A 25015-nucleotide genomic window follows, 5' to 3' on the forward strand; every position below is an offset into this window, starting at 1 on the left:
TACAAAGCAATCACAAAGGGCTTGTGATCCTCAGGGGCCACATGTGGCACCCCTGGGGGCAGCTGCATTCCCAGGACTTGAGGTCTCAGAGCTACACAGCCCCCTGTCCCAGCCCCCTGTCCCAGCCAAGCAGCAGTACAGTCTCCAGAAGCAACCCTTGATGTGTGAACATTTTTCTTAAGTAACTGGAGACACAGATGAGAGAGTTCATGGCTGAGTGCCAGCTGGACTGTGGTCTGCGCCCTGCCTCAGGGCTAGTGCCCTCAGGGCACCCTGAAACTCCTCAGGCAGACAGGGGGGTCTGGGAGAGACAGCAGAGCCCACGAAGGGGGTGGCTGGGAAAGAGCAGGGTGGTCCAGGACAGACTGGAGGACACCCCACCGGGACGTCTCCCTAGAAAACAGGGGCCGTGTAAAATCGAGGTTTTCGGTGGGGGGCGGGGGGCGGGGGGCAGGGGTTGTTGAAACTGGGATGGTGTATTTGTGTAATGAGCGCTCTTCACATCCTGAGGAGAAATGGTCCCAGGAAGGGAGCTGGGCCAGGGTCAGGGGAGAGAAAACACAGACCCGCCCCTGTGCCCTGGGAAGGAGCATCACTGTCCCAGACTCAGACTGGTGAGCAGACATCACTCGTCTGCACCAAGAAAGAGTCAGCGGGGGAATGGGCAGCTGAGGACACTTTGCTGGCCAGGGTGGTAGGAATGCGAGAGAGGAGGGGTGGGGACTGAGAACGGGCTTTTCTGCTTCACTAATTGAGGTCTGGCTTTGCTCACTCGGCCCATCAGGTAGCCGTTGGATAACCAGACAAAATGTACTAAACCCCACCCAGTTCACCTGTGACATTGTGATCCCTCAGCTGGTGGGCCACGGGGTGGGGTGTGAAGAGCAGCTGCTCTCCAGAAAACTGTAGCTCTGTGTTCCTGCCTTCCGAGTTTCCAACAGAACGTTTTTTGACTCTGGTAAAGCATTTTACAACATATTGCTTGCTCCTCTCCGGCAGAGGATGGAAAACCCCATGGCACTAAAACAAGAGTGCCAAAACCCTTCTTACCTCCTGCTTGTCGCGGCTGATGGACACCCCTCTCCATCAGCAGCATCCTGCCACAGCTCCTAGGAACGGGTCAGCGGGCTCATTCGCCAAATGCGCAGCAGGGGTCCTCTGCAGGTGTAGGGATGGGCAGGTGAGGAGGGGGGACAGAGGTAATTAAGAGCACGGGGCAGGAAGGAGGAGGCACAGGTGGGAAGGGGGCAGGGCCTTAGCAGAGGTGCAGGGTCAGCCGCCCCTTGTCTGTGCTGAGCTGTGCGCAGAGTCACCTGGAGCTTGCTGCGGGAACCTGGACGGCACTCAGGCCGCAGCCAGTGCCCGTGGAAACCCTGGACATTCCGCTCACTTACTTGGCGCCCACACCATGCCCAGCTTGAATTTAGGTGCTGAAGACCTCAGGAGGAACAACACAGGGTCACGGGGTGGGGGTGGGGGTGGGGGCGGAATGTTATCCCAGTGGGAAAACCGCCTACGGGAGGAGAGTGCACAGGCCTCCTTTGTTGGGGGGCGTGCGGGGGGGGGGGGTTGTGGAGGACGAGTGGGCGTTTGCGAGGCGGAAAAAAGAAATGCCCACGACCCACCAACGAGAGTGAAGATGCAAACGCCAAGAAGATCGCGGGCCTCAAGGGTGGTGGGGGAGCTTGTCCCGACCCCGCAGGCCACCGAAGAGCTCAGGCAGAGCAGGTTTGCGCTTGGGACGCCCCTCCGCAAGAGTTGGCAGAACCGGAAAGAGGACAGTTGGAGACAGGCAGCCGCCGGAGACTGCGGCCACCTGCGGGGAGGGGCGCTGCCGCGACCTCTGCAGGAGGCAGATCCCCTCTGTAGCTCGCGAGGGCTAGGGCGGTGCGCTCCGGGACGGAGGCAGGTCCCTGGAGTGCGCCCCGCTGCAGGTGTGTCGGGACGGAGACCCAGGGACTCAAAACGAGACGTGCGTCCCTGGGTGGGCTCGAACCACCAACCTTTCGGTTAACAGCCGAACGCGCTAACCGATTGCGCCACAGAGACAGGCGAGCACCGTCATCGTCGCCGAGTCACTTGAATGAAGAATCAAGTCACAGCGTGTTGTCCCCAAATAGCTGAGGCGGCACGGGACCCGCAGGGGACGGTCCCCGCCCAGCGCCTGGCGCACGGCCTCCGCGCGAGCCCAGCAGGTCTCCTCCCGCGCTGTCACCTGCTGGGGTCGCGAGGCTCAGAAGGTGCGCAGCAAAGACGAAAGGGCCAGGGATCTTCGGGGAGCCCGAGGCGAGCGCTCCCCGTGGATTCCGCAGTCCCCTGGTTTTGCTCGGATATTTCATGAATTCATGTGCACAGGCGCGAGTATTAACGCAGAAGGATTTTATTGCGAAAATGGAAAATACCAACGGTGTCCTGCAAAGTATAAAATCGGAGGAAGGGAGCCTAACATCCCGAATTACTCTCCCGCCCCAGCTGTTCTGAGCGGACCCCGCTTGTGCGCACACGTGATAGACTTGCCCACGAGGGTCCCAGAGGGTCCAGATATCGGAGGGCAAAGACCCCTTTTCCAACATCTCCAACCTGGGCGCCCGCTCAGTGCCCCCAGTGACCCAGAGCCACCGAGAGAACCCCAGAGAAGCTCCTGTCTTTGTCCCTGGGACGTTTCGCGGCCACAGGCGTCTGGAATCACGTCACCTCCCCCAGGCGTCTCCAGCCACTGGCCACACCAGTTCCTCCTGCCCCGGGCGCGCGAGCAGCGCTTCGTCACCCAGTCCAGGCCCCTTCGAAGCCCCCGCACAGAACCTCCTTCTCCCACCCGCGCCGCCGTCGCGCCAGCGCAGGTGGAAGCTTTCGGCCTGGGCCTGTGAAACGAAAATGCCTCATTCGGGGAAATCATACCTGCAAATACATCTCTGGTACCTTCGGCTGACCTTTGAACTGGGTGTGGGCGGGGCAGAGGCCCCAGGGGGCCAGGGTGAAAAGAGTGGCCAGAAGGCTGCAAGCTCCACCGCCCAGCAGAGGGTTGACGCGCTGCCGCCCCAAAGGGGACAAAAACCCTGGAAATGGCGTAACTGCTCAAATAGGGAGCCATGAGGCACAACACGATGAAGGCAGCTAAATCATGTTTTAGACTATTACCTAATGAGTATAGACATTTCTACGTTTTAAATAAACACTCAAGTAGGTTTTGGGGGGGAAAATAGGCACAGTATGATTCCAAGTTTGCACTTTCAAGTGCCCGAGATAAACGCACAGCAAAATATGAATAAGAATTTCCTGGGTGATAAAAATATGGCTGCGTTTTCTTTCTTTGTGATTTGCTTATTCTCCACGTTTTGTACAAGGACTATGCAGTACTACGGCGTCCAAGAAAAAATACCTCTTGAAAAATGAGCGTAAGCCATGCGTCCTATCCCACCAAGAACCGGCCTGGGGCAGTGGAAAGACGTGCGGAAAAGCAAACCTTCCGTTGGCGATGAAAGCAGGGCTCTGTCAGACTAGCCCTCGAGTTTCTGCACCGTCTGCACGGACCTAAAAGCTTTGTTTATTCCCCAAAACCGAGGTAGGAGAGGCCGCCTCACCAGTTCGTGCGCACAGGAGCGCGCACGTGGTCGGGGCGCGAGAAGGCCGAGAAGGAAAGGCCGAGGGCGCTCAGAGCGCGGGGCTGAAGGCGGAGCCGGTGCCCTGGGGGTCCCGTCCGGTGGGCGGCGGGGACGGTGGGGCGCAGGGGCGGCCGGTCCAGCGGCAGGACAGGGGGAAGCTCCACTGCAGTGTCAATGGTCCAACGCATTTCACGGTCAGGGTCAAAGCGCACTCACCTTCTCAGGCGAAAGACCGACCCTTAGTGAAAACCTGGAATTGTGTAAGAATGATTTTTGTTTCAGCTCAGGGAGAACTTAGACAAAGTTCGGGAGGGGAGGGGGCGGAAAAAAGAAAAACGGGGAGGAAGAAAAGGGAACGAGTGTCTCCCCGTCGGGGAATCGAACCCCGGTCTCCCGCGTGACAGGCGGGGATACTCACCACTATACTAACGAGGAAAACCACGGCGGGACTTTCAAACTCCTGGCCTAGGAAGCTACTTCCTGCTCTGCGCTCTCGGTTCTGCGATGCAAGTTGCTGGCAGAGTTGCATTTGTATAAGGAGAGACAGCCGATACGTGACGAGAGTCGGACAGAAATTTAAATTTCCTAATAGCCATGTTAAAAAGTCAGCAGAAACAGCTAATCATTTCCATACTCGACTGTACTTAACCCAGAATATGAAAAATACCGTACACATTAATTAGATTTTTTTCGTACTTAGTCTTCACACTGGCACGTGTGCTACACTCACACACAACACAATTGAGCTGGGAGGGTCATTTTTCATGAGAGAAGCTTGGTCCGAGCTTAGATGTCACCCACTTGTCGATGATAGGAATGGAATAATACGCCCGAGCTGCTCCTAACGTGCTCAGAAATCCCCAGGAGATGAATTGAGGGTGGGTTTAAAGCTTTCCATTTATTCAATTCAATGAACAAACTGCACTTGCTGGGACGCTGGGCGATTGAGGCGCACACATTCCCCACCGAGCTCACAGTTTGAAAAAACGAGAAATAGGGTAAGAAAGGGTAAGAATGAAACTGGGCTGGCGCGAAGAAAAGATTGCGTTGGCCGGGAATCGAACCCGGGTCAACTGCTTGGAAGGCAGCTATGCTCACCACTATACCACCAACGCCACGTGGAGGGTGTTTCCGAATCCTTCTCATGAGTGTAGTGTAGGCGATGCACCATCTGCATCTGCTTCCTGGTGTTTTGTCTGCGACCGCGAGACGTCCTTTCCTCAGGACACACCCCGCCTGTGGTCTCCGATGCGGGGCGCCCCAGCACTGAGTCCGCCGAGCGTCTCACCTCAACGACTATTCGGGGAGGAGGGTCGAGGGAGACCGCTGGCAAGGCACCCACCAGGCGTGGGTCGGACCTACCGGAGACAGGGTGCAGGGAAAAGGAGTCTTCACCGATTGGGATGTGCTGAGGCAGGAGGAAATAGGAAAGGGCTTGGAGGCGGTTTTACTTTCCCTGCCTGGCGAAGGAGTTCAGGTACAATTCTATTTTATGTAAAACTATAAATAAACTCCACACTGAGGCATCCTGACGTCATGACACAGCACGCTAAGATAAATTTAAAATTAAGTAGGAAAATCTTTATTTGCCGTGTCAGGATGGCCGAGCGGTCTAAGGCGCTGCGTTCAGGTCGCAGTCTCCCCTGGAGGCGTGGGTTCGAATCCCACTCCTGACAGTGTGTGGTTTCTTTTTTTTTTTTTTTTTACTTATTTATTTTTTCACCTTGCTTCCTTTTTTTCCTCCAATCAACACACAGGAATCCACGGAGAAAGGACTATGGATCAATCAACACCTGTTCATCCTGCATATCTACCTGTAACGGTTATGCTGTTCGGTGAATATACAATAGGACTTTTTTTTTTTTTCCCCCCTGTAGACAGACTAGGTTATGAAATCAGGGAGCAGTTGAGACTAATGTCCATCCCTATAAATTTTTTTTTTCCTTTAGATTCCGGCTTCTCAGTGCCTATTTATCGATTTCTTTATTCGACAGCGATGCACTGAGCCTTTTCCATATACTAGGTACACCCTAGTAGGCCAAGACTCCTCTAAGAGAAAGAAAAGGCCTCACCACCCCAGGGCCCTCCGTCTGCTGCAGTTGGCCAGACTTTCCACACACAGGCTGGTGTCAAAGCCTCAGGCTCCCCACCCCGACCCACTCCCACCACCAGCTGTAACCCAGTAGCCTTGCCCCATCACCAAAAGCAGGAAATAATTCACCAGGCGGAGTGGGGTTGGGTGGAGTCACAAAGGTAAGGCCTTGGAGTTGCTTGTTTCAACTCCTTTTCCTTGAAGATCGCGAATAAGCCAGCCTCTGCTTTGAGAGCAGCTGGCTATGGATAAATCTAGTCCTTTTGGGAAAAGGGTGAACTGTCAAGCCAAAGAGGTTGGATGTGTGAGGTCCCTAATTATGAGGGTGGAAGGACCTTTGGTTGATTAATGAAAATCTGCTAAACTGCATTCTTTGTTATTTACTAGACTATAGCCTTGGGAAATGCCTTGGACTTTTCTGAGCCTTCCTTTGCTTGTCGTAACGCGGAGGCCGAGTCGCTGTATTAGTGAGGCAACCTGGAGCTCGTTAGAAATGCGGACCTCAGACCTCGGCAACCAGGTGTCCCAGATGCGTATTAAGCGTGGTTGGCCCTGGGCTATCCCCTCTGTCTTTGCACAGGTTGACGTTGAACTTGGCCCATCCAGTCCCTACTTCTCACCAGTCTCCCTTGTCTCAGGATTATGTGAGTACTTGCACTGTCAGACCCTGTGCTCAAAACAAAGGCCTAAAAAGTTAAACTGCGAAGTGTGGACTGCAGACGACGGTGGCGCGCTCACAGGAGAAAGAAAGCAAGCAAGCGCTGTTGGACCTGAGCCACTTGATCGAGGCAACGCCTCCAGTGGTGAGCCACGGGGACTCCCGAAACCCGCGGGTGTGATGCGGTGAGACGGACACTCGCCCCAGGCCACCCTTCCCACACACACGTTGGATCACGAAGAAAGCCAGACGAGGGCAAACGAAGGGCTGGCCGGGACCCCCTGTGGACTCGGCGGCGGTGGGAGCCCGCGGCTCGGGCAGCTCTGGAAGCTTGTCACTAACCCCCCAGGAGTTTAGTCGTTCTGTTTTAAAGTCTGCGCACTATTTGGCCTGGAAACAGACGGGCAATCTTCTAAATTGGGACTGTAAGGGGGTGGACGCCAGAAACAGCATGAGGTGCAGATCAATACTGCAAAAAAAGAAGTAACTGAGCAGGCATTGGTGGTTCAGTGGTAGAATTCTCGCCTGCCACGCGGGAGGCCCGGGTTCGATTCCCGGCCAATGCAAAGGGACCCTTTTGGGTGGGGTTTTTTGTTCCCTTTCTTTTTCTTTTTCCCTCCCCTTACTGTAAGAACTTCTGACACTGAGATCAAAGAAGCCAGTTAGTCAAAAGCTGGCTTCTCAAAACAGCTTCCCTGTCCATCACCAAGGCGCTTGCAGAGGAGCGGGGAACTGGCACAACCCGGCGGCCCTCGGGGATAGGAGGCCGTGCGAGCACAGAGCACCCCGGGGGACTCGGGGGCCTCCAGCTCTCAGTCCTGTATCCGGAACATCCGGTGTGAACTCGGGGGTTCTGCTTGGCTTCGGCGTCTGCTGAAGAGCCGGACGGACGCATCTGGGACGCCAAAGGACAGGAGCACAAGGGCGCAATCGCCATGCCTGGGTCGAACCCTGTCCCAGGAAGCTCCGCACCTGTGCGCGGGGGTCTCTGTCCCCAGACGGTGTTCAACTCCTGCAGCTTATTAAGGGTCTTCATTTAAGGTCGACTGTTATGTAATCTTTGTAATTTGCCCGATTCTAAGGAAACTACTACTCTTTTTAAACAGACTCCAAAATCCCTTGCTCTGTTAAGTGGCCCAGATGGCTGGGAAGTTTCGGGAAGCTGCTGGGCCTTGGAGGAGGAAGACAGACTCAGAGCTCGGCGGGCGTCCACACTGGCTACCTCCATCAACCTCAGGTTTTTGTTTTGTTTTGTTTTTGTTTTGAAGCTGCCAGCTTTAAATTCATTCACTCTCAGGGTTCAGGCTGGCCAGGACTGGGTGTCACAGTTGGGACAGTTAGCCAACAGCCTGCAAGAGGAGGGTCCCAACTCAGAAGGGGAAGGGTGGCCTGGCATGTTCAGCAATCGCCTGTCCAAGCTTCCCCTCCCTCCCCACTCCAGCCCTCAGCAGCCTCAAAAACCCACCAACCCACCCAGCCCAGAGCACCAGGTAGAGCCCTAAAGCCAGCCACTGTGAAGCTGGACATGGACCAAGCACCACACTCTTCCAATGTCACTCCCTGCCCTACCTGTTCATTCGGAGGCTACATATCAACATGCCAATTCATGCGGAGGGACTTAGTTTGAGCATCTTGAAAAACAGGCCAGACATTAGAGTGATGACTTAAACCCCCACCGTGAAGTGGTCGGCCAGGGGAGGCGGGGAGCTATGGCTGAATACAAAAGCAAGCTGCAGAACAGAATGTGGCGTATGGTCCCAGACTGTGTATGTGAAGGTCTGGGACACAGCTCCCTGGACATCCTTGCACAAGTCATTTCGAGCTTCTGGGCCACAGCTCCCTCAATGCTAAAATGAGGAGATTGGACTACATCATGTCGAAGGACTCCCTGGGCTTAAAATTCTCTACATGTGCTAAAGAAGTTACTCACTCCACAAATATTTATTGAGTTCTTTATCATGTGCCAGACACTGACCCTGGACCCTAGGTATATACAGTAGTGGATTCTGACGGCAGGAGGGCTGGACAATGAGCCGTTACACAGGTGACCATACAGTGTATCCATTGGTGATAAATACCATGAGGAAAAACACGGTAGGAGGGGGGGACTAGGAGATGGTGGGGGAGTGCAATCATACTGAAGGAGCAAGGTGGAATCTGGGTACAGACCATGATGAGGCATGATGAGACATCGGTAAGAAAGAACATTCCAGAAACAGGGAAAACCATAAGCCCTGGGCGGAAGTAAGATTGCTGAAGTAAGAAGTACGAAGTAAAGAACAGCAGCGGCTGAGGCCAGAGGCAGGGGAAGGAAGTTCAGGGGGAGCCTAGGAACACTCAGAGGCTTTAGCTTTTAAGTGCAAGAGGAAGTTACTGTGTGGCTTTGAGCAAAGAAGTGACAGATGAACAGTGAACACACATTTTTAAAAGGTCGCTGGCAGCTGTGAGAACAGACTGCATGGCAAGCTGGTGTGGCCCTCCAAGCCAGAGACAATGGCCGCTGAGGGCTAGTGGTGCTGGCGTACAAAGAAGTGGTCAGATCACTGGGTTTGTCTGGAAAGTAGAAGCAGGAAACTTTAGTGAGTTTTGTGTATTCGAGGAGCCTCTGTCTAGGACATGTGAGAACACGTTTGCTGTCAGTCCTGGTAGAGTTGGATGGCTGTGACCGTGCCTAGACCTTCAGGATGCCGGTAAGGGCGAGCCCGGTGCAGTTCAGCTCTGAAGCTCACAGGCCCTTCCTGTGCAAGAGGCCCCTGAGCCCAGGTCGCTGTCCAGAAGAGGCCGGGCGAGGGGGAGAGGTCTGGCCTGAAGAGGCACTGCAGCTCTTATGCCTCAGGATGAGGGGTCATTTGTCCTCAAGGCTCTTGCTCCATGTGACCTTGTCATTCCTCAGGTCTCCCATCGAACTTCGAAGTTCTTTCCGCACAGAGAAATACAGCCCCGTGTCCACTGCAAACAGGAGTCCCATCACCAGGCAGAACGCAATTTGGGGCCACAGTAGAAAGAACGGTGTGATGGATAGAAACGCTGTACCTATCAGAAGAGGCAGAGGGATGGGCAAATGACAGCTGTTAAGGCAGAAGCGTGGGACCCACTGTCAGGACCCGAGAGCTCCCTTTGGGGGGTCCTCCGAGGACCTGGTCAGGGGCACACAGGTCCAAGTCTGCAGGGCGCCTCTTCACCTGTGCATCTTCCTGAGCAAAGCACTGGGCACACTTCCCCAGGGCTCACCCCGCATACGTCAGGGTGCAGGGACAGTGACGGAAGTCAAGGGGTTCAGAACAGCCCTCCCCGAGGTGGGCCGCTTCCGCTCAGGGATTCTTTTCAGCTGAAAACAGTCAAGACCCTGCAGGCTCACAGGAAACTCGTATCTATCCCTCAAAGAATGTAAACTAGAGGCCTTGCCCCTAAACAGCATTATCACCAGAAATAACGTCTTATGGCCTATATGGGGGGCAGGAAAACTGCCAATTACTGAATATCTGCTCTTCTTTTCATCCTGCAAAGACCTTCTTCCTCTCTCAAGCCCCAGGTCTCTTGCCTCACCCTTCACTCACAATGGCACCTTTCCCTCCTCACCCCTTTCTGTCCCTGCACCTCTCCTGGCATGCCTGTGGGGTTCCCTTCGGGGACATATGTAATTAAATTCGCTCAACTTCTTGTTGACCTGTCTCATGTCAATTTAATGATTAGACCCAATGAAAGGGTCAAGGACATTTTCCTTCCTCCCCCACAAGGTGATAGAGGAAAAGGTTTTGTGGACACGGAGGTTTGGCAAACGTCTTATGACACTGAGCTGAAACGTTTTCTTTACAACAGGGCCTCTTGAAACCTCCGTGTACATCAGGACTATAACAGCCGTGCAAGGTGCTCTGTGACTGGGGCCCAGCCTTCCGGGAGGGACCACTCATGAACCCACAGACCACATCAGCTGCACCTCACTCACCAGCTCCTGCGCCCAGGGCTGGGTGTGGCTCACTAACTAACCCGAGCCAAGCAGCAGGAGCTTGCAGTGCCTCCTGAAGAGGAGACATCCAGGTACTACAATGCACCGTTTCTCAACAGCAGACTCTGTCCCAGGGAGATTGTTGGGTCAAGTGGCTGCCCTGAGTCACAGCAGAGCCTCGGCTGAGAGGGCCTGTAGGGGGCGCCCGTGGGCCTCGGGGTCCTACACGGGACTCAGTGGAGCGGTTTGAATCCGGTGGAAAGAGAGAGAGAGGGTGGGGATGTCCTGTTATATGGATCTGAGAGGATGAGAAGGTGGCTTTTGTCCCATGAGAGTTCAAACTCCAAGCGAATGACACTATTTCTGTGCTCCCTTGGGAGTGGGCTGGAGCAGAGCTGCAGAGCCACCCAGCATGCAGGTCGGGCCAGGATCCCACAGGTCCCCGTTGATGCCTGCCCTACCCACCCTTCCAGGCCTGAAGCTCCTCGAACAGCCCTGGCCCCCACCTTGAACAGTGATGCTCACAGGCTGGGACATGTGCCTCTTCTTCCCGATGAATCCAGAGCAGTGGTACTTGCCGCTGTGATTGACATTAGCGTGTGGGATGAAGAAGGTGGAATTGGCAGGGGAGTACCGCTTGGATGTGCCGTCCTGGAAGAATGTGATCTTGAACAGAGGCCAGTTCTTCCACCTGTGGCACCTCAGCACGAGGGGGTCGCCCTCCTGCAGCAGCAGGCGCGGGGTCTGCAGCAGCAGCCAGTCTGAAGGACACAGAAGGGAAGGGGAGGGGAGGGAGGGCACTGAGGCTGGATGCTGCGGCCCTTGCAGCCGCGTGTCTGGGGCTGCAGTGCTCACAGACGTGAGAGGATTTCGGATGAGGGATGAAAGATGCTTCCTGGCAGACTAGTGTCCCCTGTGAGTCTGCAGGACCCCTGAACGGTAGAAGTCTTCAGAGGTTTCAAATATAAAGAGTAGGAACCCACTCCCCAGGGGGAGAGGGGGGTGAGGCAGGGAGGAATTAAACCCACTGCACTGGAGTAGGGAAATTAGTGTATTTCGGCAACGGCAGAAGTTACGGAACAGGACCTGAAACCCATCTGGTTGTGTGGACACAGCATTTACGGCTTGGGGATGACTAATTTAATGGCAACTTTTGGCCAAGTTTTCGGAAGTGAGGAAGCAACCAGCAGAGAGAGTCCTAGGAAAGCCTCATCCACCCTGAGTGGAATCTTCCATCTACAAAAGCAGTGAAAGAGTTTGACCTTTTGAATTCACCATCCAGATGGGACTCTGAACAGGAGGAGCAAGTTCAAACAGGCTTTTAAATGTGAAATTGCCTTTGCCACTCAGCCGCCAAACAGCCCCATCCCAGCCACCTCCCCTTCCCTGACAGCAGAGCGGTCAGATTCCAGAATTCAGGTACTTTGGAGGACAAGTCTATAAGGAATGTTTCCCAAAAACCCATCTAGGAAAAAATCTAATTGCTCTAATTGCTATAAAAATAAGTGCAATAAATTATTACATCTTATTTAAATGAAAACATTTAAGAAAACCATATTCTAAATATGGAAGACAAGGTATAGTTTGTTTGTTGTTTTATGGATTGATTTTAGAGACAGAAAGGGAGAGAGACAAACATCGCATTATTCGTTCATCGATTGCTTCTTGTGCGTGCCCTGACCAGAGATCAAACCCACAGCCTTGGTGTATTGGGGCGATGCTCTAACCCACCTGGCTACTTGCCAAGGTCAAAACAAGGAATAGTTGATAAGACAGCGTGAAACAGAAATGTGAAGTCAGAGCTCTGATTTTGGCTTTCAACACTAACTTCTGGGCTCTGAGACCCCCTGGGCTTAATAATTCCTTTGTACATGAAGGGGTGGGGCCAGGCAGTTTCCTTGTAACTGCCCTTCAGATCCAAGTTTTTTAAAATCCCAATTTTTTTGGACTTCTGGGCAAGATGGCAGTGTAGGTAAACATGGTATGCCTCCTCCCACAACCACATCAAAATTACAACTAAACTGCAGAACAACCATCATTCAAAACCGCCTAAAACGAAGCTGAATGGAACTCCTACAGCTAGGGGATTAAAGAAGAAGTTATGTTGGGACTGGAAGGAGCGGTAGGGACACAGGGCCAGCTGGCCCCACACCCCTGTGTGGCAGGTAAAAATCAGGAGGGATATCTTGGCTGCAGAGGTCCCTCCTGAGGAGTGAGGGGCCCCTGGCCCACACTGGGTCCCCCAGCCCAAGATTCCAGTGCCAGGAAGAGAAGTCCCCATAACTTCTGGCTGTAAAAACCAGCGGGGCTTGTGGGGGAGACCGAGGCTTCTGGAGTCCCAGGCAGCTCCTCTTAAAGGACCCACATATGGACTTATTTGAACTCACCCGCTCTGAGCTCCAGCGCTGGGGCAGTAGCTTGAAAGGCACCAGAGACATACAGGGAGGAACTGGAGTGTCCATATCAAGGCAACAGCTGGGGGAAATCCTTCCCCCGGACAGAAGAGCTGGCAGAGGCCAGCATTCCTTTAATGAGCCCTCCCCCTCTCCGCCACCACAGAACCAGCTGGCAGGCAGGCGGAGTAACTGAGTCTCCATCAACCTGGCTCACACTTTTTGCCCCACCCTGGTGATTCCCTGAGACCCTGCCCCACCCAACTTTTGGGCCCACCCGGGCACACCCAAGCTGTTTCTAGTGGCTTTTCTATATCAGTGGCTTGTCATGTCTCATGCTTCAGATTTTCCTGAAATCTCTCAAACAAGCAACATCTGGCCTAGGTGTACCCTGTACCTCGTCCTAAATGGCCCCAGGCCCGGCATTAACATAGCTAGCCTTGCGCCACAGCTTGGCCTCGCCTGGGCACCTCCAAGCCCAGCACAAGGAGAAGTCATCTGCAGATCGCTTTCTAGTTCATGCCCAGTAGCGCTGGACAGAACACAGGTGGTGGCCGACCTTGGCCTGCACCTCCCACAGCCAGCACACCCAGTGGACAGTTTCAGACCATGTCAAAGCACCGCCACCCAACCACCTCCGCAAACAACACACTCAAAGGGCAAACTCAGAGGGCACCAGAGCCTGGCTGAAGTCAGGCCTGTTCTTCGGGGTAGGGCCCTGCCAGCTGATGTTCCACTGTGGTCAGTGGCCACACTAATCGGCCTGGGGGTAAATCCCTCCCATTGAAGCACGGACAGCAATCAAGTCTCGGTCACAACAAGAGGGTGTTGTCCCTCCCCTGCGTGCCTGAAACAGGACAGTGAGAAGCTTTCCTGTCCTCTGTATTCCTCTATATGAACTTACTTCTGAAAGTAAAGGTGGACGTCAGGGTTTTTACCTGCCACCTTCTCAGACCTCGGCCTCTGATATGAACAAAAGCACAATTGTAATCCGATCCCTGTCTCTGCTCTTTGGCTGAGCAGTGACAGGTGGCAGGAGCCCCCAACCCGGTTGCCCTCAGGTTTCAAGCCCACACGGCAGGGGGGCAAGTTGAGGGGAGAAAGCACTCCTGTTGTGCCCAGGTTGGGTGTTTCAGGGGGCTGTGCCACTGGACCCTACAGGACACCTACTACATTAGGCCACTCTACCAAGCCCAGGAGACGTAGCAGCTCTACCTAATACATAGAAACAAGCACAGAGAGGCTGCCAAAATGAGGAGACAAAGGAGCTTGCCCAAAATGAAAGAACAGAATAAAAGTCCAGAAAGAGAACTAAACAAAATGAAGACAAACGGTCTACCAGATGTAGTTCCGACCAGTTACAAGCATGTTCAATGAACTTGGGGGAAGAGTAGATGAACCCAGAGAGAACTTCAGCAGCGTGAAAAAGGGCATGGCAACCGTGAAAAGAACCAGTCAGAAGTGAAGGATACACTAACTGAAAGGAAGAATAATTTACAGGGAACAAATGGTGGAGTAGATGAAGCTGAGAATCAAATCAATGACTTGGAAGATAAGGAAGCAAAAAACACCCAATCAGAACAGTAAAAAGAAAAAAGAATTTTAAAAATGAGAAAAGTATAAGCAGCCTCTGGAACAACTTCAGGCATACTGACATTTGCCTCATGAGGGTGCTGGAAGGAGAAGAGAGGGGCCAAGACATTGAAAACCTATTTGAAAAAATAATGACAGAAAATTTCCCTAACCTAGTGAAGGAAATAGACAAACAAGTCCAGGAAGCACAGACGGTCCCAAACAAGGTGAACCCAAAGAGTCCCACTCCAAGATATATCATAATTGAAATGTGGCGCTGGCTGGCGTGGCTCAGTGGATTTATTGCCGGCCTGTGAACCAAAGGGTCTCGGGTTTGATTCCCAGTCGGGGCACATGCCTGGGTTGCAAGTCAATGTTTCTCTCCCTCTCTTTCTCCCTCCCTTCTCCTCTCTGTAAAAATAAATAAATAAAGTCTTTTTTTAAAAGTTATTTCTGGTGATAACTCTTAATTTAAATTCTTTAAGGGAGAGGTAAGTTTCCAATGAACCTGCTGGTCTCATTGCCTTCAGCTCAAAATAATTCACATGCCAAAGTAGCACACCTTGGGGAGGGCTGTTCTGCATCCCCAAGTCAATACTTATTCCCTTTCCACTGGAGCGCCTTTAACAAAAAGCTGACTCCACCACCAGGAAATCTCTGAGACCAGAACCTTAAAAGATCCGAAACTCACCCTGAAGCAGAATTGTAATGCTGCCCACGTCCACACAGCCCTCCTCGGGGTATGCGCACCGAGGTGCAGCTGAAGTCAACCACAGCACAAAGGTGCCCACATCGCAGACCCGGGGTGGGCCGGATTCCTGTTTGGGAGGGTTTCTCTGCAGGTTCTATTAAGCTGAACACTCAGGGATATACTTAAGCCTGAGTCAGATCATGTGACTCCCTTAATTAGAACCATCTAAGAAATTCTCATCTCCTCCCGGAATCAAAGATGACATTATTGCAACAATCAGCAAGGCTACCCCCACTTCCGACCTCATCATCCAGATCCACAGCCCCCTGGCCTCCTGCACCCTCAGCAGAAAGACTTCCTCAGGCATGCCTGGTGCACCCCACCTGAGAGCCTGTGCCACCTGTAGCCTCCGACCGCTGACCCCGGGGCTGAGCACAGGGCCATGAGGGTAGGAGGGTTTCCTGCAGCAAAGGTTTCCTTCTGCTTCTCTCACCCCAGTGGCCTGCTGGTGGCCTTGTCACCTTCTTGCTTAATCAGGACTGAGGCCAAACCACCTCATCATTCTGAGGCACCCCACATGGAAGCAAAGGCGGGGGTTAGGGGCTGGAAGGGAAATGACTGGGCAGAAACAGCTTCCAGCAGCTCACAGCCATGCCTCCCAGAGACCGGCCACCCCCATCCCTCAACACCCACGGCCCTGTCAGCAGATTTCAGGTCCTCATCCCCCAGGCCACCCTGGTCTCCTCCACTGACCGGAAGTGACGTTCAGACGCACAGGGTCGCTGGGGCTGGTCTGGCCCGTCTGACACCTGTAGTTCCCACTGTCGTTGACTTGGGCCTTAAAGCTGAAGTGGGGCCAGACCTGGGTCGGGATGGGGGTCCCGTCACGGGACCACTGGGTGGGGCCGTCCCCAGGGCCGTGGGGCCCCTGGCAGTGCAGAGTCACGTTGTCCTCCCGCAGCACGTTGAACCAGGGGGGCTCCAGGCGCACCACGGCCTTCGGGAGACGTGCTGAGGAGCAGAGTGCAGAAAGGGATGTGGGTGACTGACCTTGGAGAGGCCTCGGACTACAAAGGTGTTCCCAAGGGCCAGAGTCCATGACAGACCCGACGACGGATCTGTGTGCCGCCTGCAGCCTCATTCCCTTCGTGTCTTTGGGTCTTTGCTGGATCCAGTATGACCGTTACCATGAATCAAACCCCAGGCCCCGCGAAAACGGGGGAACCAAAGAGGCGTGGGCAGACTCACCTGCTCCCCCGTCTGCAGCAGCTGTGGAAGAGAAGAGGGAGTGTGAGTGCAGGGCAGGGGAAGCCAGGAGACAAGATGTCATTGTGTGTGGTTGGGGGGTTGGGGAGTGCGTTCCAGTTCCTTCCTCCCCCAGGGCCGTCTGGAGAGCCTGTTTCCCTCCATCTCCTGTAAGGCGCTCCTTGCTCCTGCTCTCATCTCACCCCTGCAGAGTGAGCGTGGGTGTTTGGTGGAGACCAACGCCTGGGAAGGAACACAGGGCTCTCACTCCCCTTTCTATCTGGGGCCAGCTCCCAGGGCCCTGCTCCTCACTACCGGGGTCCCAGGGGCTGAAACAGCCCTCCCCCAGGGAGACTGTCACTCACCCAGCAGCAGCAAAGCCCACGCTGTCCGCAGGCGAAGCAGCCACAGGCTACCGAGGTGCACATTCCGAAGCATTCTGGTCTTCCAAGTCCACCCAGGACGGGGCCGGATTCCAGCAGCGTTTGGGAGGTGAGCTGGGGGAAGAGGAAGGAAACCGTTTCCCCCGTCACAGCTCTCAACAGTCACCAGACTCTATTTCTGCTCAGGAATCAGCAGTAACAACTCAAACGAGGAGCTGAGTCTGCTGCTTGACAGACTCCCGCTTGGTGTGTGCTTGTGAAGGCCTGGGTGGCTGGTGAGGGGCAGGGGAAAGGCCAGGTAGCAGAGCTGGAGGGTGGAGCCCTTGGCATGGGTTCTCGCTTATGTGCCTCCCCAGACGCCCCTGCGCACCTCCGGGTGGCACACAGACAGCTCTCAGTGCCCGTGATGCAGACGAGATGAAGAAACCCACTTCTGTCTGCAGCCAGGAAGAATCTACTGCGTTAAACGAGCACAAGCAAATGGAGCGTCGCCTGCAGGAAACACTCAACCTGAGAAAACCTGTAAATACACCAGTGTTCTGCCTTTACCTGGCCTTCACACCCAGTTCCTCCCAGCCCTGCAGACGTGAAAGAAAGTTTTCAAGTTCAAGAAATGACTTTGTTAAGAAAGACATCATTTCCAAGGCTGTGGATTCTGTGCAGGTGATGTGGTTGATCAGCATGGTATAGGGTTAAAGGTCAGATTGGGGGGCAACAATAGCAAAAATAGACCAATGGGACTATATCAAACTTAAAACTTCTGCACGTCAGTCAACAGAGGGCACAGACAACCCACAGATGGGAGAAAACATTTGCGAATCATTATCTGATAAGAGCTTAATATCCACAATGTACAAAGAATTCCTACAAATCAACAACAACAATAAAAACAAATAACCTGATTTAAAAATGGCACGCCATGCCTTTCCCTTCACTTTTTTCCTCCCCCACAGGCTGCATCTCCTAAACTCTGAGGGGCCCCACGAGACCTCCAACCAGGGAGCAGTGGGCAGCGGCAGCGGCAGCTCATCCCAGGCTCACCTCCTGAACCTGTCCCCAAGGTCCCCTCGTCTCCAACTCTCCAGTGAGCCAACAGCAGCCCCAGGCAGGCTCACTTCTCTCCCACAATGTTTCTAGAGAGCCAGAGCGGCCCTGCCGTGGCTTCCTCTATTCTAGGTTCTGCCTTGTTTCACTGTCCCCAGCATTAATAAACGATCTCTCGAATTTAAAAAAAAATAATAAGTAAAAGACTTGACTAGACATTTCTCCAAATAGGATACATAAATAGCCAACAAGCACAGGAAAAGATGCTCAACATCACTAATTGTTAGAGAAATGCAAATCAAAACCACCAGATATCACCTCACACCCAGTAGAATGGCCACGAAACAGAAGAGAAAATAGCAGGCGCTGGGGAAGCTGTGCAGAAAGTGCATCACTTGTGCGCGGCTCATGGGAACGTAAAAGGCTGCAACTGTTACGGAAATCAGGATGTAGGTGCTTCACATAATTACAGACAGAACTACTGCATGATCCAGCAATCCTACTTCTGGGTATTTATCCGAAAGAATTCAAAGCAAGATCTCAAAGACATATTTGCACAGTCATGTTTATTGGAGCATTTTTCACAATAAACCAACAGCTGGGAGCGACTCAAATGTTTATTCAGCCCTAAGAAACCCCTGCCCTGTGCTGCAACAAGGGTGAGCCTGGAGGACGTGATGCTGCGTGGAACGGGCCAGTCACAGAAAGCACACGCTGCCTGTGAAGTGTCCAAAGGGATCCAACTCACAGAAACAGAAAGTGGTGGTGGCCAGGGGCGAGGGGAAGGGGCGGAACGCGGAGGGCTGTTCTGCTGAGTGAGTACAGAATTTCAGTTTCGAAAGATGAAGTTCCAGAGCCCTGCTGCGCAGCAGGCTGAACACTGCTGACTGCCCTGTGAAAAACGGTCGGCAGTGAGTTATGTGTTGTGTGATTTTTTTTTAAAGCACACTTTACATTTTAAAAAAAAAATTAGACTATGGGATTTTAGACAAGGTACTTGGCTCTCAAACTTCAGTTTTCTCATCTGTAAAATGGACACTGTCCGGTACCAACTAAATGTTTAATTAAAGGTAGCTTTTGCTTTTAGGAGTGCTGACGAGGGTTTTTAATCTTTGAATGTTTCTGGAAGCATGACTCTCCCTCCCCATATGACCCAAGCTTTATGATCTCATCTTTCACTCTCTCTCAGACTCAGAGCACTTCCTGGAACTTTCAAGAACCTCAAAGTCCCCAGCCTGAATGCCCTGGCTCCTTTCCAGGCTTCTTTGCAGGCAGAAGTTTGGGCACAAAGTTTCCTTATTAGTTTGCAACCTGGCCTCTCTCACACGGACAATTGGGCTCTCTAACTCTCAGACTTCCCTTATCCCAGCTTTCTTTCCAACGTTTTCTCTGATTATTCCATTACCATAACCGGAATTGTTAATTTCACATGATGGCAACTGCTCTTAACAGCTGCGCTTTATCGTAACAAGTGTTACCATTGGACATTGGTAGTTTAGGTTAGCATCACCAAAATACTTGCCAACCACTCCCAGTCACTCTGGAAGCAGGGGACAGAGTGTGAGCAACTTGTTTCAAAATCGGAACTTAAGATAAACTAGTAGATTTCTGCTTTGCAACAAAGAAAAGAAACAAGTCAAGAGTGACATCTGGTGACAGCTGATTCAAGCTGTTTATACTGGGATTGAAGGGCAGAAGATTCATTTATAGAATCACAGGAATAGAATGCTGGAGTCCAAACCCTTCATTTTTATCAACGAGGAAACCATGGCCCAGACCAGGACTGCGAGTCGGCCCAGGACACAGCTTTCTTAAGTGCTGAGGTTAGGGTCCTTGCTATCTCCATTCCCTCACCTGCATTTCCCACTCAGGACCTACAGGTTATCATGTAGACCTGTCCAATTGTCTCAGTTATTTGTCTTTCCCTAATTCAAGAGTAAATCGCCAGACTGAAAGTTTCTCAAGGCCAGAGATCCTAATGGATGCACGACACTTACTTCTGCTGAACGGCATAGATGGGCACGGGAAGGCAAGAATGTCCAATCTGAGGGGCCTCGGTTTCTGACTCTCTTACGTAGCAGTTGTCAGAAAGAAGGCTCAGTGTCAACTTCTCTAAAATGATACCTTGCAGGGAAATATTTCCCTAAAGTTTAGGTGTTTTCTATTTTCTTTCATTAAAAGATGGGATGAAGAAGTCCTTATAGGCTGCATCTGCACCAAGTTACCTGAGTCAGAACTGTAGTCCCTAAACTTTAACACCGTTGAGTATGGTCAAGATGATGGTTAGGTAGAAAACCTTCAGCATAACCGGTACTAAGAGGATCTGTATACCTCATAGAACAATGCCAATGTTGCATCGATTGACTGATTTTTGTAACATAGTATCTGTTCACTGCTTTCCCTCTCATAGTAAAATTAAGCAGGACAGGTGAAGGGGTGTTGGTATGTTGGCAGCAGGCTGGAGGTTCATGGATTTAAAGGATAGATTTAAAATTGTGTTCAGGAAAGAGTATCAAGTGCTCAAAGTCAGGGAATTCTTCCAATAGATCATCAAGAGCACTTGTGGACTTCTGGCCAAGATGGAAGTGTAGGTAGATATGCTTTGCCTCCTTGCAAAACCAAAAGAAGGACAACAATCAGTTGAAAATAGCCCTCAATGATGTGGCTCAGTGGATTGAGAGTTGGCCTGTGAACCAAAAGCTAGCTGGTTCGATTCCCAGTCATGGCATGGGCCTGGGTTGTGGGCCAGATCCCAAGTATGGGACGCCAGAGGCAACCACGCACTGATGTTTCTCTCCCTCTCTTTTCCTCCCTTCCCTCTCTAAAATTAAATAAAATTTTGAGAAAACATCAACAACCACTTCTGGACAGAAAATCAAATTGTATGGAAGTCCGACAACCAGGGAGTTAAAGAAGTAACATTCATCCAGACCAGTAGGAGGGGTGGAGATGGGCAGCAGGGGCAGAGAGGACGTGCAGCGAGGCGGCAGCTGGAGGACTGGGCGGTGAGGCAGCAGCTGGCAGAGTGGGCGGTCCCATATCCACGTGCAGATAAACCAAGAGGAACAACTGGGGAGCCAGACAGACCTCACAACCCAGGGTCCCAGCACCGGGAAATAAAGCCTCAAAACTTCTGACTGTAAAAACCTGTGGCTGTTGCGGTGGTGGGAGAAACACCTGGACTCACAGGAGATTCGTTGGAGAGACCCACAGGGTCCTAGAACATACACAGACCCACCCATCCAGGAATCAACACCAGAAGTGCCAATTTGCTTGTGGGTAGCAGAGGAAGTGACTGAAAGCCAGCTGATTGCTGAGCAAGCTGCATTGTTCCCTCTCCACACACACACATACAGCACCACACAGCCCTGGCGAATACCTAAGGCCAAGACAAAGAAATATGGCCCAAATGAAAGAACAGATCAAAGCTCCAAAAATAGAACTATGTGACGAGGAGACAGAAAACCTATCAGATGCAGAGTTCAAAACACTGGTGATCAGGATGCTCACAGAAATGGTTTAGTATGGACACAAAGTAGAGGAAGAAGTGAGGGCTATGAAAAGTGAAATAAAGGAAAATGCACAGGGAAGCAACAGTGACGGGAAGGAAAATGGGACTCAAATCAACAATTTGGACAGAAACATTCAACCAGAACAGAATGAAGAAACAAGAATTCAAAAATGAGGACAGGCTTAGGAACCTGCAGGACAACTTTAAACATTCCAACATCCAAATCACAGGGTGCCAGAAGAAGAGGAAGACCAAGAATTCGAAAACTTATTTGAAAAAAATAATGAAGGAGAACTTCCCCAATCTGGCAAAGGAAATAGACTTCTAGGAAGTCCAGGAAGCTCAGCGAGTCCCAAAGAAGCTGGACCCAAGGAGGAACACACCAAGGCACATCATAATCACATTACCCAAGATTAAAGATAAGGAGAGAATCTTAGAAGTAGCAAGAGATAAGGACACAGTTACCTACAAACGGGTGCCCATAATGCTATCAGCTGATTTCTCAAAAGAGACCTTACAGGCAGGAAGGAGCTGGAAAGAAGTATTCCAAGTCATGAAAGGCAAGGACCTCCATCCAAGATGACTCTATCCAGCAAAGCTACCATTTAGCATGGAAGGGCAGATAAAGTGCTTCTCAGATCAGGTCAAGTTAAAGGAGTTCATCATCACCAAGCCCTCATTATATGAAATGTTAAAGGGATTTATCTAAGAAAAAGAAGATAAAAAATATGAACAGTAAAATAACAACAAACTCAACCATCTACAACTGAACATAAAAAAAAAAGTTAACTGAGCAAACAACTGGAACAGGAACAGAATCACAGATATGGAGATCACATGGAGGGTTATCAGCAGGGAGGGGGAGAAGGAGGAGGAAGAATGGGGCGAAAGAACAAGGAATAAGAAGCACAAATTGTAGGCACAAAGTAGACAAAAGGAGGTTAAGAAGACTATAGGAAATGGAGAAGCTGAAGAAATTATATGTACGACCCATGGACATGAACTAAGGGGGGAATGCTGGTGTGAAGGGGGGTGCAGGGCAGAGAGGAATAAAGAAAGGGGAGAAAAATTGGGACAACTGTAATAGCATAATCAATAAAATATAATTTTTAAAAAGAGCACTTGTGAGTCTGAAAGCTGGTTTACAGAAAAAGGGGAGAATTTTTAGGTGAATAACAAAGGCAACGCCCATTGCTGTTGGGGCATCGGAGGTTGACTTTCCACGTTCTCGGGAGATGTGGAGCTGAGAGGCAGCCCCTCCCCAAAAACACACACAGAGAAAAGGCTGAGAGGAGAGAAAACTGCTTCCTGGTAACCCTGAGAGGAGTGATTCGGGCCAAGTACATATGTGGGGCAATGCTGCCGGACAGAAATGTAACATGAGCCACGCGTGTAAACCGCAATTTTCTAGTAGCCTCCTTTTAAAAAGTACAAAATGAAGTCAAACAACGAATCATCCCATCCCTGAAGGGGACGGTCTCTCTAGCATGTATGAAGTTACAAGCACGTCCACTTTACATTAATTTTTGGATACACCCAGAACAACACAGGAAAGCAGCAGGAATGTGTCGACATCCGTGGTAGGTAGACGCTGTGAGCACAGAGCGGACACCTTCCCTTCCCCGCCCCGCTCCGCGCTGGAAGAGCTCACGTCCATACGGTCGCCCACTCACCTCCGACGGGTCCGGTCATCGCCGGAGGAGGAGACTTGGAATCAGGTGCGGACTTCCCGGAGGTGGCGGCCGCCTGCGGGGGCCGGGCTGGGGCGGAGACGACCCGCACGGCGGAGAGACGGGCGCGGAGAGGAGCGGCCGCGCGCGGTCGCGGCCCGGAGTCTGGCTTCCCCAAACCGCTTGCAGTTTCACTTCCTGCCGCCGGGCTCGCTCGCAGGCGCTTCCGGACTGCGGGCGTCCTCCGCGTCTCCGCGCAGTCGGTCTGTCTTACCGAAGCAGTGCGGCGGCCGTTCCAGCAACCCGCGCTTTTCCTTGCTGGGGACAGAGGCGCTGTGCTCTGACTCAGAGTCGTGGTCCTCGCGGGCCGGCGGGTCCCGAGCGCGGCGACCGCCTTTCGATACTTGCCTACGCAGAACAGGATTGCATAAGCTCCTTTCCTCCTCGACAAAAACACATTTCGGAGAAAATGTGAAGTCAGTGAGTTGCTCACCCAGATGTGTGAGCCGCTGTCCCCGCCCCCTAACGCCTGACCGCGAGCTTCGCCCCGCGGTCCTCGGAGCTCTGAGGACCCGGCAGGTGTTCCTCCCATCGCAGGTGTTGGCAGTGGCCCGCCGCCGCCACCGAGGCGGGGTCCCCCGAGGGCCCCCACCTCCTCAGCCACCACGGCACAGGGTCAGGAACGTGCCTGTTTTGTTTGAAATGGGATTTGCATCCTTTCCTCTTCGTGCCGGGACCAGAGAGACCAAAAGGTGGAGCAGGGCTGAGCCCGGACGTAATGGGAACCTGGCGACCTTGACGATGTGCAGGGCCGGGGAGAGAAAAGGCGGCGAGTGTAGGCTGAAGTCGGGGTGAGGACGCGCCGGGCAGCTCAGGAGGTGGAGAGAAAAACCTCGCAAAAAACAGGCTTCCCTGACCGGGAATCGAACCCGGGCCGCGGCGGTGAGAGCGCCGAATCCTAACCACTAGACCACCAGGGAGCTAGTACAAGCGCTCCTGGCCGACTGCTCCTCGTGCACGCGGAGCCTCCAGACCACGGACGCTCCGCTCCGCTGCGGCACGGGGAATCCCTGTCCACCCACGCGCGCCCTGGCCTCTTTCCTGCGCGTCCTCAAAAAACTGCGTGCCTCCCTGTCCCACACTCGCACGCAGTCACCACTATGAAAGGCACCTCAAGAAAGAAACACAAGAAAGGACAAGAGAGGGAACCCACAAAAATGGCCAAAGTTGTTGCGTGTAGCTGCCACTTGGCCAGCTGCTCCGGGACTGAAACCACAGGCTTTGGGACCTCCAAGCGTCCTTACACCTGGAAAGCTTTTGTTCTGTGAACGTTTTTCACAGACTTGACTTGGGAGGAAGTCCACACAGGTGGAACGCAATGACGGGGTTTGAAATCTGCCCAGGACCCCAAGGTTCTGGAGCCCCGCAAAACACCAGCGCTTTGCGTTGGCCGGGAATCGAACCCGGGTCAACTGCTTGGAAGGCAGCTATGCTCACCACTATACCACCAACGCTACACCTGCAAGGCCGCCGGGAGATGCTGATCTCCACTCTCTTTGCCGCCGCCCCCGCCGGAGCGCTCCCAGACGCCTACACAGCGGTCCTCGTCCATCGGCCTGGCCGCCTTTCAGGGGCGCTCTCGCCGCCCCCCACCCCGCGCTGCTCCCGGTCCCTCGGTTTCGCGCCTGGGCCGCCCCGCGTCGCGCGTCTCCAGAGCCCGGGGTGCCGTAGGCTCCCTCCTCTGGTGCCACTGCCCGCAGCGACAGGGCGCTCTTCGCCTCCCGCCAGCCGGGGCAGTTGAGCATCGCGTCGCCAGGAGCCCATTCCGCCCGCCACTTTGGGCGGGCCTAGCGCTGCGGCGAAGGAGTGCCCTGCGTGGGAGAAGGGCAAGTTGGGGGCGGTGATATTGGAGGAGGAAAACCGACCTCACTTGGGACCCTCGGCCTCCAAGCAAGACGGAGAGATCCGGAAAAGGCAAGGAGCTGGACAGAGGGCCGGGCCTGCGACCAAAAGGGAAATGTTGCCTCCCTGCTGGGGAATCGAACCCTGCCTCCCACGTGACAGGCGGGGATACGCATCACTATACTAACGAGGACAACCGCGGCGACCTCTGACACCAACTGTCGCCGCAGCCGCCGCCGGCAGCACCTGTCCAGGACGCCCTGCCGGATGCGGGCGCAGGCACGTGCCCCACGTACGTGGACCAAC

At 53.0% G+C, this 25015-nt stretch overlaps 1 protein-coding gene and 7 non-coding genes across 17 annotated transcripts in view; 2 read left to right on the forward strand and 6 right to left on the reverse strand.

Moving 5' to 3' along the window:
• Positions 1 to 1975: 1975 nt before the first annotated feature.
• Positions 1976 to 2049, reverse strand: TRNAN-GUU (transfer RNA asparagine (anticodon GUU)). Its single transcript has one exon. It is a non-coding gene; the product is annotated as a tRNA-Asn (tRNA).
• Positions 2050 to 3965: 1916 nt separating this feature from the next.
• TRNAD-GUC (transfer RNA aspartic acid (anticodon GUC)) lies at positions 3966 to 4037 on the reverse strand. The gene has a single exon. It is a non-coding gene; the product is annotated as a tRNA-Asp (tRNA).
• Positions 4038 to 4645: 608 nt separating this feature from the next.
• On the reverse strand, positions 4646 to 4717 carry TRNAG-UCC (transfer RNA glycine (anticodon UCC)). The gene has a single exon. It is a non-coding gene; the product is annotated as a tRNA-Gly (tRNA).
• Positions 4718 to 5195: 478 nt separating this feature from the next.
• On the forward strand, positions 5196 to 5278 carry TRNAL-CAG (transfer RNA leucine (anticodon CAG)). The gene has a single exon. It is a non-coding gene; the product is annotated as a tRNA-Leu (tRNA).
• Positions 5279 to 6847: 1569 nt separating this feature from the next.
• On the forward strand, positions 6848 to 6918 carry TRNAG-GCC (transfer RNA glycine (anticodon GCC)). Its single transcript has one exon. It is a non-coding gene; the product is annotated as a tRNA-Gly (tRNA).
• Positions 6919 to 8288: 1370 nt separating this feature from the next.
• LOC112297214 (low affinity immunoglobulin gamma Fc region receptor III) overlaps positions 8289 to 25015 on the reverse strand; it is a 31933-nt gene continuing 15206 nt past the window's right edge. For 4 of the 10 annotated variants that reach the window (XM_053915490.2, XM_071219726.1, XM_053915492.2 and 1 more), the window contains exons 2-7: positions 22811 to 23247; positions 16565 to 16696; positions 16203 to 16223; positions 15708 to 15965; positions 10805 to 11059; positions 8289 to 9385 (exon numbers count right to left, since the gene is read on the reverse strand). In XM_053915490.2, coding sequence (XP_053771465.1) covers positions 9198 to 9385; positions 10805 to 11059; positions 15708 to 15965; positions 16203 to 16223; positions 16565 to 16696; positions 22811 to 22829 — 873 coding nt within the window. In that variant the 5' untranslated portion in view covers positions 22830 to 23247 and the 3' untranslated portion in view covers positions 8289 to 9197. Of the gene's footprint in view, positions 9386 to 10804; positions 11060 to 15707; positions 15966 to 16202; positions 16224 to 16564; positions 16697 to 22810; positions 23251 to 23300; positions 23454 to 25015 lie in introns of those variants that run through there. The other 6 variants (XM_053915489.2, XM_053915493.2, XM_024552065.4 and 3 more) reach the window with 5 other exon arrangements.
• On the reverse strand, positions 23716 to 23787 carry TRNAE-CUC (transfer RNA glutamic acid (anticodon CUC)). The gene has a single exon. It is a non-coding gene; the product is annotated as a tRNA-Glu (tRNA).
• TRNAG-UCC (transfer RNA glycine (anticodon UCC)) lies at positions 24250 to 24321 on the reverse strand. Its single transcript has one exon. It is a non-coding gene; the product is annotated as a tRNA-Gly (tRNA).

Source organism: Desmodus rotundus, chromosome 12 (assembly GCF_022682495.2).
Source record: "Desmodus rotundus isolate HL8 chromosome 12, HLdesRot8A.1, whole genome shotgun sequence".
NCBI classification, from domain to species: Eukaryota; Metazoa; Chordata; class Mammalia; order Chiroptera; family Phyllostomidae; genus Desmodus; species Desmodus rotundus.